This window comes from Protopterus annectens, chromosome 5.part1 (assembly GCF_019279795.1).
Source record: "Protopterus annectens isolate FY-2018-M chromosome 5.part1, PAN1.0, whole genome shotgun sequence".
NCBI classification, from domain to species: domain Eukaryota; kingdom Metazoa; phylum Chordata; order Ceratodontiformes; family Protopteridae; genus Protopterus; species Protopterus annectens.
Window position 1 is genome coordinate 340067159 of NC_056736.1, and position 15768 is coordinate 340082926.

The 15768-nt window shown below is 39.6% G+C and overlaps 1 protein-coding gene across 1 annotated transcript in view; it reads left to right on the forward strand.

Moving 5' to 3' along the window:
* Positions 1–217: 217 nt before the first annotated feature.
* Positions 218–15768, forward strand: part of CLPB (caseinolytic mitochondrial matrix peptidase chaperone subunit B) — a 2847862-nt gene continuing 2832311 nt past the window's right edge. Inside the window, exon 1 of the mRNA XM_044073023.1 lies at positions 218–1006. Coding sequence (XP_043928958.1) covers positions 637–1006 — 370 coding nt within the window. The 5' untranslated portion in view covers positions 218–636. The remainder of the gene's footprint in view (positions 1007–15768) is intronic.

Consider the following 15768-nt stretch of genomic DNA (forward strand, 5'->3'; position numbering starts at 1 on the left):
CACTGAGTAAATAAAAACACATAAAGTAACGCTTGAGATTACATACGTCATTTGTCTGGGCTGAACCTGTCCTAATCAAATCTAGATAAATAAACCAATGAGGATATAGCGCATACACTAACACATGGATGGAAAGATTCGGGTAGCACTTACAGCCTGGCGAAACAGCACTGCAATTATTTCGATAACCTGTGGTGGCACGCGACTCCGCTCTTCAGTATTACTGAAACCTTGGGTCTAGCAAAAGCTGGGGATTTTGGGAGTCGTAGTCTTTCTATTTGTAGCCTATCAACCAACAGCCAGCAACATTACGGGCCACAACAGAGTTGCTGTTTGCAACCAGTGCAACGAAATTGTAATTAAGAAATAAACAACAAACGTAGAACTCGTATACCACTTACAAACAAAACTGGAAACGACATACTGCTGGAGCCTCCCTACCCCCATCACATTTTAAGTTAACTTGAACATACTACAAATCCCAGCAATATTTGTGACCTCTTAATATTTTACGTCTGCGTACTACAATTATTTGCCTATAGGTTACCATCTTTAAAAAGTACATCTAAAGCATGTTATGGACTAACCGATGAGGGTGTTGATAATTGTTAAGTGGAAGGTCAACTGAAAGCCAGTATGCTGATACGTGTACCAGCTATTCTAGGATGGCGTCAGAAGTTCCATCGCTACTATACTCGTTTAACATTTACTTTTCTTGTGCATTGGACTACACCTGCGTGTCTGTCCCGGCTTCAGTCTAAGTCGTTACCGATAATAAGGGCAGCCACTGGGGGGCGGCATGAGTGTGATTTATTACTGTATTCACAGAAGGCAGCAATAATGTGGAGTGAGAAAAAATTGCGCCCTACCACTTGGGGGCACGCTGGTTACCGATGGGGCTCCAGGAATGAAAATAGCCAAAAACATCATCTCGGAGAATTGGGATTGCCTATTATAATGGCACTGTCTGTGGTTTATTGCACTGACAAGGGAGAAGACGCCGAAGGTAAGTATCCTGGAATTTATTTTATCTGTTTATAGCTCTTTGACTTTGTATTTTTTGAATCATATAACTATTTGTGCAGTGGAGTAATTTTGTTAGTGCAGCAGTCGTTCATACATAGCATATAGTGGAACTTGTGCTTGAAATCCTTCTTGATCAAGGTGTTTGACACGCTGTGTGTATAGCACTATCATATTTGAAACTGAAAGTACAAAACCCAGTGAAATCAAGCATATTGAGTTCAGTGATGTACATTTTTATTATTGTTTGTTTTGGTTTCTAATTTGCTAAGGGGATACAACTGTGATCCCAATGTACTTTTTCAGGCTCTCACCAGGAGACTTCTTCTTTCGGCTTTTTCCCAGTTAGGGGTCGCCACAGCAGATCACCTGTCAGCTCATGATTGGCAGTGGAGTTTTACGGTGCCAAGGTGCCAGCCCGGTGCCCAACCTACCCCAGAAGGCACACACACTCACACCTATGGCCAATTTGGAGTGTCCAATCCACCTACAACATGTCTTTGGGATGTGGGAGGAAACCAGAGCACCCGGAGGAAACCTACGTGACCACAGAGAGGACATGCAGACTCCGCACAGAAGGCACCCCTGCCGAGAATTGAACCGGAGAACCTCTTGCTGTGACGTGGCAACGCTAACCGCTGCACCTACAACAGTAGACAAAAAAATAACAGAGTTGACATTTTCAAATGAATGCATACATGGGGATGAATGATAGTGCACATTTTACAAGCAAGTGTTTAGCATTATTACTAAACATAGAACTTTAATAACAGTAATTCGAAAATAATTAAAATAAACATTTAAACTGAACACAGACTGTGTAACTGGATTAAAATGTATCATACATAGTAAATAATAATTATAGACAGCCTAGGTCCGTGGTGCAGAGGGGTGTAGCCCTGACAGCAACATTAATGACTAAGGTTGATTAGTCACCCTGACACTGAAGGAGGCAAGGAGGGAGATGACTAAAAGGTGTTGTCCACTAACCTCTCCCAGAGGGATGGAGCGGGTGCATGCACTCAAGCGGCACAGTAGGTGGTATGGTTTCCATGAAGAGATCCAGCAAAAGTACCTTCTGTGCTTCGGGGTACGGGGAGAGGATCACATGTAGGGAAATGCAATGAGCAATACAAGCAATAATAATTCTGATAATACTGGATTTACTGTTAATACTGATAATGTTTCTTTGGCTAGCCTAACAAATGTATGTGATATACCAGTAGTCCGCACTCATGCTGGTGCTGGTACTGACTGTAGCAAGAACAGTCAGTCTAGTAATATAGATTCAGATATAATCAGTGTATACTCTAGTAGTCATTTGACTGCAACAGCAAATACTGAACCAGTAGTCAGGAGAAAGGTAATGCCCTCTACTAGTAGTTCTAGTTTGATACATCCCCCCCCCCTTTCCCAATCAGCGACCCCTCCCGCAGGGGAAGGAGTCGTTCCATGAGCAGAGGGAGGCAGAAAAGGAAAGCTTCAGGTGGAGAACAGAGGGGACCTACCTTGAAGAAAATGTGGGAGAAATTAACACCAACATAATGTGGAATATTTCACATAGACCCCTTGATGAAGATGAAATTGAACTGTTGAATAAGGGCTTATCATTCATACCTTCCACTAAAAGTGATATGACAGATATAAGTTTAGATACCAAACTGTTTGTTCGTAATGTACAATTGAAACTATTGTTCAAGAATGAAGACACTAATTTAGAAGCTAGACGTTTCTTAAAACCTAGCACATTTATTCCCAACCATCATCCTTTATTAGATGCATTTAGTAAAATGGTTGAAGAAGATGCATATAATTTATGTAATCATTCTTATGAATATAAGAAGGGTAATTTAACATGTAAGCAGAAATCAGCATTAAAATAGATTAAAAAAATGACAAGAATATTATTATCAGGCCAGCCGACAAAGGCGGGCCTGTAGTAGTAATGGATATGCATGGTTATACTAGTTTAATGCATGAAATGCTTGATGATAGGAAATTCTATACACCTATTTTGCTGGAAGATGTTTACAGTCATGTTTTGAGAGTTTATAATACATTAGAAGATTTAAAGAAAAGTGAAATCATTAATGTAGAATTGTTCAATTTTTTTCTGAGTTGAGAATCCATTAATACCTGTCATACAAGGTCTACCTAAGATACATAAAGACCCAACCAATCCACTGATGAGACCCATAGTTGCTGGTAAGGGCTGAGTCACTGAATCTATCTCAGTTTACATTGAAAAGAACTTGAGACCTGTAGTTGATAAGAACCAATTCATTCTCAAAGATACAAAACAGTTCTTAATGGACCACTATGCTAAAATGGATTCTATAGAAGACACCCTTCTATTTTTGCTAGTAACTTTTGATGTTAAATCATTGTTTACGGTCATTCCCAACCAGGAAGGTATTGGTAAAATACATAGATATCTCACACAATACACAGAATTTACACCTGTTAAAGTAGACCTGTTATGTTTACTGCTTGGGACAGTGTTAGAAAATAATATCTTTGTATTCAATAATGACATATTAATTCAGAGAGATGGCGTAGTTATGGGCACATCTTGTGCCAATAGCTATGCCAACTTGGTGATGGCTATGTGGGAAGAGGAGTATTTATTTTCATTGCATAGTTTCCAGAATTTTGTAATTTTTTACAAACTATTTGTAAATGGCCTCTTTCTTTTGTGGACGGGCAGCAAAAGTGAGTTGTACATTTTCTTTAATGAAATCAATTCACTTACGAACTATTTAAAATTTACCATGAATGAGTCTATCTATAGTATTAATTTTTTGGATGTGCATATAGAGAGACTAGACAATGGTGAACTCAGTACTGGTGTGCATAGGAAATCCTGTTACAGGAATACCCTTTTACACAGAAGGAGTATGCACCCGAGGTTTGTTTTTAATAATATTATTAAAGGGCAGGCCATTAGGGCCTCCAGGTTGAATCCAACCTGACCTTAAAGAAAGATTGCTAGCTAGATCCTATAATATAAATGAAATACACAGTTGTTACCAAAGTGTAGAACAACATAGAAGTGATAGGGCTATCCCATACTTCTCGGATCGTGGTGCAACCGTATATTCCAGCCCTCATAATAATGGAGGAATAAATCAAAATGTAGGGACTAAACAGAAATTCTCTATGATTTATATGCATGACTTCAATGAAGTCAGAGAGATCATCTCTAAACATTGGAGGATGCTGACTGCAGATCCATTAATTAAAGATATTGTTGGTGAATATCCACAGTTCATTTTCAAAAATAAGAAGAATTTACATAGAATTTTATGTTATCCCAACATAATGGAAGCCGTTAGTAGTAGCCCACGTAGAAATGGTACATATCCATGTGATAACTGCCCTTTTTGTTCTTATATTTCTACTTATAATATGTTTGTCCATCCTACTACTACTGAATGTTTTCAGTTTGAGGTTAGTGCTACATGCTACACAGAACACGTAGTCTACATGGCAATGTGTAACTCCTGCCCTGCCTTCTATGTAGGTAAAACTGTTAGAAGGTTCAGGGACAGGATACGAGAACACCTTTACCAAATACATATCCAGTCTAGTAATAATGCTTTATCCAAACATGTTCTTGCCACAGATATTAATCACACCTTTAAATTTATGGTTCTTCAGGTGAATAACCCCAGTTTTAGAGGGGGAGATATCAGAAACTACACAGAAAGAACAGAGATTAAATGGATTGTCAAACTTAAGGCACATGTCGGTCCGGGCCTGAACGATAAAATTTCCCTTAAACCTGTTTTGAGAAACAGGTGACCATTTGTTAGGTAAAACCCTTACAGTATTAGCTTTTAGTTTTTTATATCAGATTTGTATAACTTGATTGATTTTTACTGAAGTTTTAATACAAGTTCTATATAATTATATATAGTTGTGATTGGACAGTTTTGGAATATTAATTTCATAATGAACAAGTCATATGTAAGAGAAATGCTTTTTATATGCCTTTGACTTTAAGAATTTGTTGAAAGAATTCATGATGATGTCATCTAGTTAATTATTTAATTGAATACCTGTTATATAAAATGTCCAACAGTCTGCATTTCTGTATCAAATATGCAAGCCTTCCTTCCCCAAAGTGGATACTGTGCAGACCTTGGCTGCTCTTGCATAGCTAGTTATCAAGTATGTACCTATAACTCTTATTTGTCAAACATGAGGACTGAATGGAATATAACAGCAACTACTATAATAGGTTCATAGATTCTTTAATCACTCAGTTAATGATTTTGTCCCTTAGAGAGATTTCATTAGTCTGTTAATTTTATTTCAGTTTTACAGCTTGACTACTTCTGAGAAGTATTTTGTTTTGCTGAAATATGAGGACTGAATGGTAGAGTAGCACCATGGGATCTTGAGATGTTTACTCATATTGTTTCTAGTAAGTGAACCACGACAGGCCATTAATTGTAGTTGAGTGTTAACATTTAAAGATATTTCCCAGTTCTTTTATTTAGATATAGCACATCTTTATTTCCCATTTATTCAGTGAGGTAGCTTCCATTGCTCACATTTCATTATTTTATAATTTTATATTAAGCATGACATTCATATTTACATAAAAAAATACCCATTTTTTACAAATTGAAAAGAGAAGGCACAACTTTTCAGGTTTTAGTATCATGATCACTTCTTTATTACATCTGTCTGGTTTCTTCACCGGTCTTCCAAATGTAAAATATTTGATATGATTGTTCACTTCTTTCACACAATCTTCCTTTTAGGCTAGTTTTCACTGTGTTATTTTACTTGGAGACACAACTAGAGGAGAAGCTCACTGTGGTGTTTGGCGATCAAAGCTTTCCCTAAGTTGTACTGGTTATGAAAACTCAGGTCATTGTTCATCCTTGAATTTCAATGTATGTATCGTATAGTTTATAAAGATGTATGTATGCTATACATGTGCATCTGTCCAGAATCTCTCCAGGCGGTTCTGTAAACATTTGATTGAAACAAGTATGTACATTGGTACTCTGAAGAAATGCTTGGTCAGGATCAATTCATGAAAAACCACAGAGAACAAAATGTGTGGTAAACAACAGCTTTCATTCTTTATTTCAGTACAAACAGAACTTTATCAGACCATGTGACTTTACAAACAAGGTTCTTATATAACAAGAGCATCGTACCACTATACCAAAGCAGCATTTAAAATAAGTAAGTAATATGTATTAAAACTATGTCAAAACAAATTTAAAGCAATTTAAAAAAATCATTTAACATTGATGGATTACCCGCAGTAGTGGTGCTGCGGTAGCATTGTCGCCTCACAGCAAAACGTTGTCCCATTCGATTCTCAGCTAGAGCGTCTTCTGTGTGGAGGCATACGTGAATGGGCGTGCCTTCGTTGAAGGTTGTGCATCAGTGCTGGTAACTCGGCACGTAAAAATCCTCTATCAAACATTAGCGGACTGGAGTTCTGCTGTGGCGACCCCTAACCAGGATAAGCCGAAAGACACAACAACAACATTTAACGTTGATGGATTCATTTAACCCTGGGTATTTATCGGCTTCAAGTCTAAGTTGCCAACTAGCTTCTTTGCATTCAAGCATGGTACATAAATCACCCACATGACTTGTATTTAGCAATTTGTCCAATATGAAAAACTCAAACTTTCTGAAAGCACTACAATTTAATGCATATTTTGCTAATGCGTTATTAAGGTCTTTCTTTTTTGTGGCTGATATATGTTCATAAATACGATCTGCTAACATTCTATTAGTTTTACCAATGTAATATGCTGAACAGGAAACACAGTGAGCCAGATAAACAACATCCTTGGACTTGCATGGGTATTTGCCATTAGCAACCAGAGTTTTGCCAATGCGGGATAAAAAATGGATTTAGTATCTGACAAGTAACAACATATCTTACACGACTGACAGCTATATGTACTTAATATCCACTCATGTTTGCATCAGTCATTAAAAATGCTCTTTGTTAAAATAACTGGATAAAGTAAAACTTTTCTTATAAGAATAGCTAGGGATAGTGCCTATTACCATCACTAAATCCTACCTAAAATTGTATTCCAGTTGGACGATGTGATATTCTTGATGTCAATCATATCTTTACAAATAGGTAAAATAAATGAACGATTTAATGTACTAACTGCTGTATGTGGTCTTGTATTATATTCATTCATTAGAATAGGAGAAAAAAATTCTTCACGTTTGCTTATTGTTTCACTGCGGATTTTAATAAGTGTTTAGGATAACCCCATCCTTCAAACATTTGAATAACTTTAGTTTCATCTTTGAAACCTTAATTTCTACTTACAAGTCTACTCACTGTAATAAGTTGCCCTTGCATTATATTCTATTTCATGAAGGTGGGATTAATGCAGATAATGAAATATTTGACTATGGAACATCTTGTTAGCAACATCCATAGTGAAAAGCAAGTCAAGAAACTTGATAGAATTGTCGTTTGCACTCACAATGAACTTTAAAAAAATCAGTACTTTCATTTATGGTTATCATGAAATTCATAAACATGATATGCTATATATTCTTGTGTTAATAAGTTATGCAACACTGCATCAACATAACTAAATTTTTGTAACATCAAATATTTCGGAGTTATGTTGTAACAACAGGTATCAGAAAGCCTATACGTAATACACTTGCATTTCTCGCGGTCTATAAGAATTATGCCCTTACATTTATTGGCTCTCATAATACGAAGTTGTGTGTTGTGGGTTAAATTATTTAAAGCCTGATATTCAGTATAAGTTGGATTAAATGTATTTTTCTTTTAAACATCTTTTCAGCCACAATATCTTTAGAAAAAAATTTAATATAGAATATCATGTTTATGAAGTTTTAAAAATTATTCTCCAAAAACAGGTGTTATTTTTGGAATTCCTAAAATTCATAAATATGCTAGTATTCCTCCATTTAGATGCATAGTGTCTGCTCATCGCAGTAAAACAGAGTTCCTTGCTGTATATTTAGACACTGTATTAAATCTCATTGTGCAGCAGTTGCAGTTCTATTTTCAGGATTCCCGGGTATGCTTGGATCTGTTGCATAATTATCGGTTTTTCTAGATCTGAGACAATGGTGATCACTGTTGATGTTGTGTCTTTACCTGCAAGTCATGGGATACTGTCATCTATTTTGTACGTTCTTATTTATATATGTTTCCCTCTTTACATAATAGTCAAATTAATACTGTTTGTTTGCTCTTAAAGTTGGTGTTAGCTAACAATTTCTTTATAGGTTCATAGGTAGGTACTATTCTATACCCCAAACAATACTCAGTGTTGTTGTTGTTGTTCCTTCGGCTTTTCCTGGTTAGGGGTCACCACAGCGGAACTCCGGTCCGCTAATGATTGGCAGTAGGTTTTCATGGTGCCGAGGTGCCAGCTCGATGCCCAACCTTCAACGAAGGCACGCCCATTCACACATGTTTTTTGAATGCCACTCGACCGCGGGGAGGACATGCAGACTCCACACAGAAGGCGCTCTAGCCGAGAATCGAACTGGAGAACTTCTTGCTGTGAGGCGACAATGCTACCGCTGCACCACCGCGGCCAAAACAATACCAGTATTTCTAGATTTAAATAACTTCTAAAGTAACACCTTACCAACAACTGGCTTTAGTCCTGTACTAAGCCAGGCTGAAAAAAATGTCCACTACCTCTTCCACACTAGGACTCTCTCCTATTCTGTCTCTAGCCTACTTTATGCTGATACCCACCTTTTCCTTTTCTTTCTGTTTTTGCTTTCTCTCTTCTTTTGTACTTTAACCACTACACTTCCAGTACCTCCTTTTTTCACCCTTTTCTTTTTGTAATTATTATCAAGTATTGTTGCTAGTCTATATTCTATCATAAGATCTCTTTGCCAGTTACACTGTACATGTGAAATAATCAGAAGCCTGTCAGCTTCAAACTTCTTAGCGCTACAGATATTCTTCTCTCCCCTGCTCCACTACACTGACAATTGCTGCTTTCCTTCCCAGGTCGCTCATTACTCAGGCTGTCAATGAATGTGTTATAGACGTGATGTTCCTTGCTCGTACTTTCATACATGGAACCATGTAGGTCTCAAATATGTATTTATTAATTATCTCTAGTATGCAGTATTAATCACCTTAAATATGCATGTACTGGTATGTAACATGTTTTTTTTCTCTTTCAGTTAAAATTTGTCCATTTGTGTAAATGCTTCCTTGTTAAATAACTCGTGTATAAATTCTTTGTGCTGATCTTTTCTCCCTGGACCTCTGCTGAAAATGGATCATTGGCCCAGTCAGACTTTCCCGGTAAACAAATGTAAAATAAAATAAATCTATTTAGTTATGGCCTGGTTTAGCATGAGTTTTTAGTCCAACATTCTTTGTACCATTTTGTTACATTTCATTGCTGCTATAAAGATGATTTATTGTTTATTTGGAATGGAAGTTGGAATGATTTTTTTTTTTTGTCTTTTATGACAGCCCTTAATGAAAGTACTGATTTTTAAAGTTCATTGTGAGTGCAAATGGCAGTTCAATCAATTTCCTTGATTTTCTTATCACTATGAATGCTTCTAACAAGATGTTGCATAGTCAAATATTTTGTAAGCCTACACCTGATGTTGTAAATCTTTGTTCATTAATTACTGTTAGGACCTCTGTTCCGTCCTCGGAACTGATACGGCCATTTCCAAGCTCGCACCAGCCAAAAACTCTCAGCTAAAACCTACCAATAATGCCCCTCTCCTAGTTACTCCATATCTCATTTGCCGTGCTCGTAGTCAGACATGCTAGCCATCTCTCTCAAAGCTAAGTAGAAAATTTATATTTTTAAGACAGTTTCTCTTCAAAATTGTTAAAATAATTTAGCCTTTTCTCACTGTCACCTATAGCCTAATTCTATTCCCTATCCTTTACCTTGGTAATTTAATTTCTACCATTATAGGTACTGTCCCTCTCTCCTGCCTTTGACAGACCCTTCCTTACCACTTGTATTTCTTAAATACCATCATTGGTATTCTCTCATCTTTTTCTCTCCCTTATTTTGTTTTTTCTATAGGATAGCCTTGTTGCCTTACTATGTCAGACACAGCTAAGTTGGGGTTTAAAAGCTGTGATAAGTGTGGGCGTAAGATGCCTAACTCTGATACACATGCTCGTTGTGTCTACTGTTTGGGCGTGGATCATATTAAAGGTGACTGTGACATTTGTGCTAGTTTTAGTAATCATACACTGGCAGAACGTAAAAATAAACTTATTTTAAAAGGTTTAATCAAGACACCCTTTTCGGAGGCTCTATCTGGGCCGGAGGTCTCACCCCCTTCAAAGACCAAAAAACATAAGGAAAAAAGGAGTCACTCTGTTCCTGCATGTCCGTCAGTTACGGAACAGAGTCGGCTCTGTGCTTTGCCGGGGCCCTCGGCTCAGACCTGTTCGGCACCAGGCTCTGTATCTTCTCCCTCGGTGCCATCCATGATATTCACCCCTATTTCGGTTCCAACCTCGGCACCACTGACTTCGATGCCATTCTTGGATCTGACATTGGCTCCGATGACTGTATTTGCTTCAGCACCATCCCCGGCCACGGTGCCGACAGTTTCTTCGGCTCCAAAACTCGAATACCTGCTAAGGACAAGATAATCTCCAACTTACGACCCTTTTTTGGGGCAAAGGTTTAGCCTCTTTCTAGAAAGACCTGACTCTCCTTCAGCAGCCTCCTTTAGATCCACTAGGAGTTTTTCTCAATTAGATCTAGTGCCGGTTGTGGACCAACTTCTGGCAGCTAGAGGATTGCCCATTCCAGCTAGACCTTCCATCCCTCTTGGCTCGGAATCTTACTACATCTTCCCCTGTTTATCCTCCTCCGGCCTCTACCCAGATCCTGGAGATCTCGGTACCAGTGTCCACTCCAGTGCATACTGTCTCGGCTCCGACAACAGTGTTTCCCCTGTCTACACCGACCACCCTTGCATTGGCTCCGGTAGAGCCGATGCTCTCTCGGAGCAGTGCTTGGACCGTCTGTACTTTGGTACCTAGCTTGGCGCCTATTTTCTCACTGGCGCCATCTATGTCCACAGGTCCGATGGCTTTCAGTCCTCTCGGAGCTCCTCACCTGGAGGTGGACTCCTCAGGGCGGGGTGTGACCCCAGTTCCGAGGCTGTCCTTCCCGGTTCCGGGCTCCCATCCCTCCTCGGGCAGGCCTGCTGTTCAGGTGATGGAGAGGGTCCTTTACTCTGAAGGTATCAGAACCCCCTCCCCCAGCATGCACCTCTCCCAATCCTCTATTTTGGGAGCCCGGGTATGGGCGTCACAAGAACCCCTTCTCTGGAGTCCTCCTTAGAAGATCCCACTGAGGAGCCACCCCGGAAGAAATGGTGCAAGAGGAAGCACCTTGATTCCCTGGAGGAATATTTCACCAAAGACACTGATTGTGATGAGGGGGAAGGGTCCCCATGGTCTCCCCCAGATGACGTCTCATTCGGAGACATTCTCGAAATCCTCAAGCAGCGGGGAGACTGGAAGTCCTCTAACCATTCTTCTGAGGAATCGGTGTTCTTGCAGGCCTTCCGTGCCCAGCCATCTACTTCCTGGGTTACCCCACTGGCAGATGACCTTGTTAAACTCATTGTGCAGCGTGCCTGGAAGGTCCCGGACAACGTAGAACCTGTCCCCCGGAGGCCAGACAAAATTTTATCTACACCTGAAGACCAGCCCCACTGGTCCAAGCAGTTGACAGTTGATTCTATGGTTATGGCCGCCATGGCCACCAAGAGGGAATTGGCAGAAGATAGTTCCACTGTCCATCCTCCAACAGTGAGTCTTGGACCATGGACAGACTAAAGAAACAGACCTATGCTTCAGCAACCTTCACCATTCAGTCACTGAACTATCTGGCACACTTTATCGCCTCCAAAGAGACCTAATTTCTGAAATGTCTTCCTCTTTGGTGGGGGTACTGCCTGATGAGGTGTGTGATACTGTCGCCTCGCAGCTAGCTACCCTTGAATCCATCTCGAACTCCTCGATGCGTTTGATATCTCACACCACTGAGGGGGCAGCTCGAGCTGCCGCATCAGGCTTTGTCATGAGACGTAATGCTTGGATGCGGTTGTGTGACTTCGCAGACCCCTTTAAATCTTCCTTCGTCAGTGCACCTGTGGACGAATCTGCACTTTTTGGATCCAAAGTGTGAGACACACTTGCATGTAGTGAGACTGAAAGACCTTGTCTGCTGTGGGCAAACGCTTTTCAAACCCCTAGAGGTCCTACTCCAGGAACCAGAATGGAGGAAAAATGTGGTTCAGGAAATCCCATGGATCCTTTCGTGACACTCGTGGTGAACAATCCCCCCCCCCGGGGCAGAGGGGGCAACTCATATGGAAGACGCCCCTTTCGGGGTAGAGGGGGTCCGCGTAACCAGGGCGCTAGACATTCTTTCTCTGGCAGACCCTACCAGCGCTCCTGAGCAGCGGCCCGATTGCTTTCCTCTGGAAGCAGTCGGGGGTCGTTTTTCTCTGCACCTACCAGCCTGGCATCTTATTACTACCGATGTTTGGGTGCAGAGAATAATATCCAGAGGCTACCAAATACCATTCTATTTAATTCCCGGACCCGTCAAACAAATCCCCGATGTACCACCCAATCAGAGGGAATTAGCAGTCTTAGAAATAGAAAAGTTGCTAAGAAAAAGAGTCATCCAACCAGTCCCACCAGACCAGACAGGATCCGGGTTTTACTCAAGGTTCTTTTTAGTGCCAAAAAAGACAAGTGACTGGAGACCAATCTTGGATTTCAGCCAATTGAACAAATTTATCAAACCTCAAAAATTCCGGATGGTCATGGTACAGTCCATTCTTTCCTCCCTACGGAGGGACAACTGGATGTGCTGTATAGACCTCCAGGGCGCATACTACCACATAAAGATGGATCACCGCTCCCGGAGGTTTCTCCGCTTCTGGCTGGGAGCCAGTCGCTACCAGTTCAGGGCACTGCCATTCAGTCTCTTGACAGCCCCCCCCCCCCCGAGTGTTCACCAAATGCATGACAGTTGTGGTAGCTCATCTTCAATTGCAAGGATTCCAGATGTTTCCTATCCAGACGATTGGCTCCTTACGGCTCCAACCAGGAATCTCCTAGTCTACAGCCTCTCTTACAGTCAAGGTCTCGCTCTCTGCTTGGGGATTACAATCAACAAGAACAAATCTCAAATGTCCCCAACGAAGACACTGGAATTTACTGGAGCAGTCTTCGACACAACATACTATCAAACTTCTCACCCCCCCCCCCCTCAAGGGCTTTCAAAAATAGTAAAAACAGAAGAGCGTTGCATCACAGGTAGTAAAATTGAACTAAAACTTTTAACTGTATCTTCAAATGTGCAGAATATCCGATGTAACAAACATACAGCATCAGACGAAAACTTCAGTTCGTAATTTCAACAGTGCTGAACTCACGATGTATAGAACATGACATCACAAATGCAAAAGCTAAGTTAAAACTTTAGTTGAAGTTCCACAATATTAGAACAAGTAAATAACATAAAAAAACATAAAATGCAGAACCCTTCTGATATAAACAAATAGACAAGCGCTTTTATGTTGGAAAAACTAACATGAAGCTTAAGGAAAGAATTATTAAACATCATTCTGACATCCATAACCGAAAGGAAACCAATTATTTTTTTCTTCACCTATGTGACCATGATGGACACAGTTTTGTATTCGTGGTCATCTCTCTGTTACAGTTCACCTCAATGAAATAATAAGCAAACGTGAAGAATTTTTTTCTCCCATTCTATTGAATGGATTCAAGACCAAATCTAGAACTACAGACGTTAGTAAATTAAACTTTTCATTTGCTCTACCTGTTTTGTAAAGATATGATTGACATCAGGAATACCATATCGTCCAACTGGAATATAATTTTAGGTAAGATTTAGTGAAGGTAGTAGACACTATCCCTAGTTATTCTTATAAGAAAAGTTTTACTTTATCCAGTTATTTTAACAAAGGGAATTTTTAATGGTTGATGCAAACAATTGTGGATTACTAGGTACATATAGCTGTCAGTCTTGTAAGATGTGTCACTGTGTGTCAGATACTAAATCCATTTTTTATCCCGCATTGGCAAAACTGTGGTTGCTAATGCCAAAGGATGTTGTTTATTTGGCTCATTGTGTTTTTTCAGCATGTTATCTTGGTAAAACTAATAGAATGTTAGCAGATCATATTTATGAACATGTGTCAGCTGTAAATCGAAAGATCTTAATAATGCATTAGCAAAGCACGCATTAAACTGTAGTGCTTTCAGAAAGTTTGAGTTTTTCATATTGGATAAATTGTTAAATACAAGTCATGGAGTTTTATTAAGCTAGTTGGCAAATTAGACTTGAAGCTGGTAAATTCCCAGGGTTAAATGAATCCTTCAATGTTAAATATTTTTTAAAAATTGCTTTAAACTTGTTTTGACGGTTTAATACATATTAATTAATTAATTAATTAATTAATTAATTAATTAATTGTTTTAAAGGCTTTCTTGGTATTTATTTGTATGCACTATGACTTTAAGTCTGAAGACTTTTCCTGTCTTTGATTGCATGATTTGAATTAATTAGTATGATGCTGTTGGTTATATAAGAACCTTGTTCTTAAAGTCACGTGGCCTGATGGAAGTTCTGTTTCTACTGGAATAAATAACGAAAGCTGTTCCTTACCACACATTTTGTTCTCATTGCTTTTACATGAATTAGTCTTGACCAAGGTTTTTTTCAGAGTGTATTAGTTTATGTACATTGGTATGTCTATGTGTGTGGGTGTATGTTTGCATTTAGATATATATATATAAAATGTAATATATTTATGTTTATATGCATATTTTTATTTATATAGTTATATATACATTTATAATTTATATATATGTATGTGTGTGTGTGTGTGTGTGTGTAAGTGTTTACTGCAAGATCCACAGCACAGAGCCAGAACTTAAAGACTTTCTCACACACACACAAAAATATTAAAAGTTTTTTTTCATTCCACTGCTCCTGACTTTGGGTCCCAGTGTTTGCATTAGATAATTTGCATCCACAGGTCCCCACTGCCTTGCAGATGACCCGGTGTGACCTGCACCAAGAGGGTCTCCCTTGGGAAGAGGATACCTGTACATGACCTGCAGCATAACGGCCTCCCATGAGAAGTGCACACCAGTTTACGAAGCACCTTGCTAACCTCAGGCCAGGGCTTATGGAAGTTGCACTGCAGGCATGTCTAGATCAGGCGGGCCAAGCAAAACCCATCATATTGCAACTTGTGGAGGTGATTGTATGGCCTAATCCGCATTTCTCATCCTCATGTTGGTACATGTGTAAACTGGGAGACATTTAGGGGTGTCGTGAGCATGTGGCTGCCCCTGGCCATGGGACAACCCACTTCCTTCTGCCCCCCCGGGCCATTATGCTTATATGTACCAGCCTCCACTGAAACTTATAACACTGGATCCAACACAGTCCCTCACTCTTAGGGTAGGCACTGCCATCCATCTTCCACTGTTGCTGCATCAGGTACTCAAGCCAATAACTGAATCCTGTGTCATAGTCAGAGCTTTATCCCTCTAGCCCACTGGAGAAAAAGTTATTGTTTTGAGGCAGAGTTTAGTGTTAATAATACAGAGGATTTTTCATATTGCAAGTAAACGTGCTGCTGTCATTTGGAACATTTGTCTGAGGAGATACTAAGTCA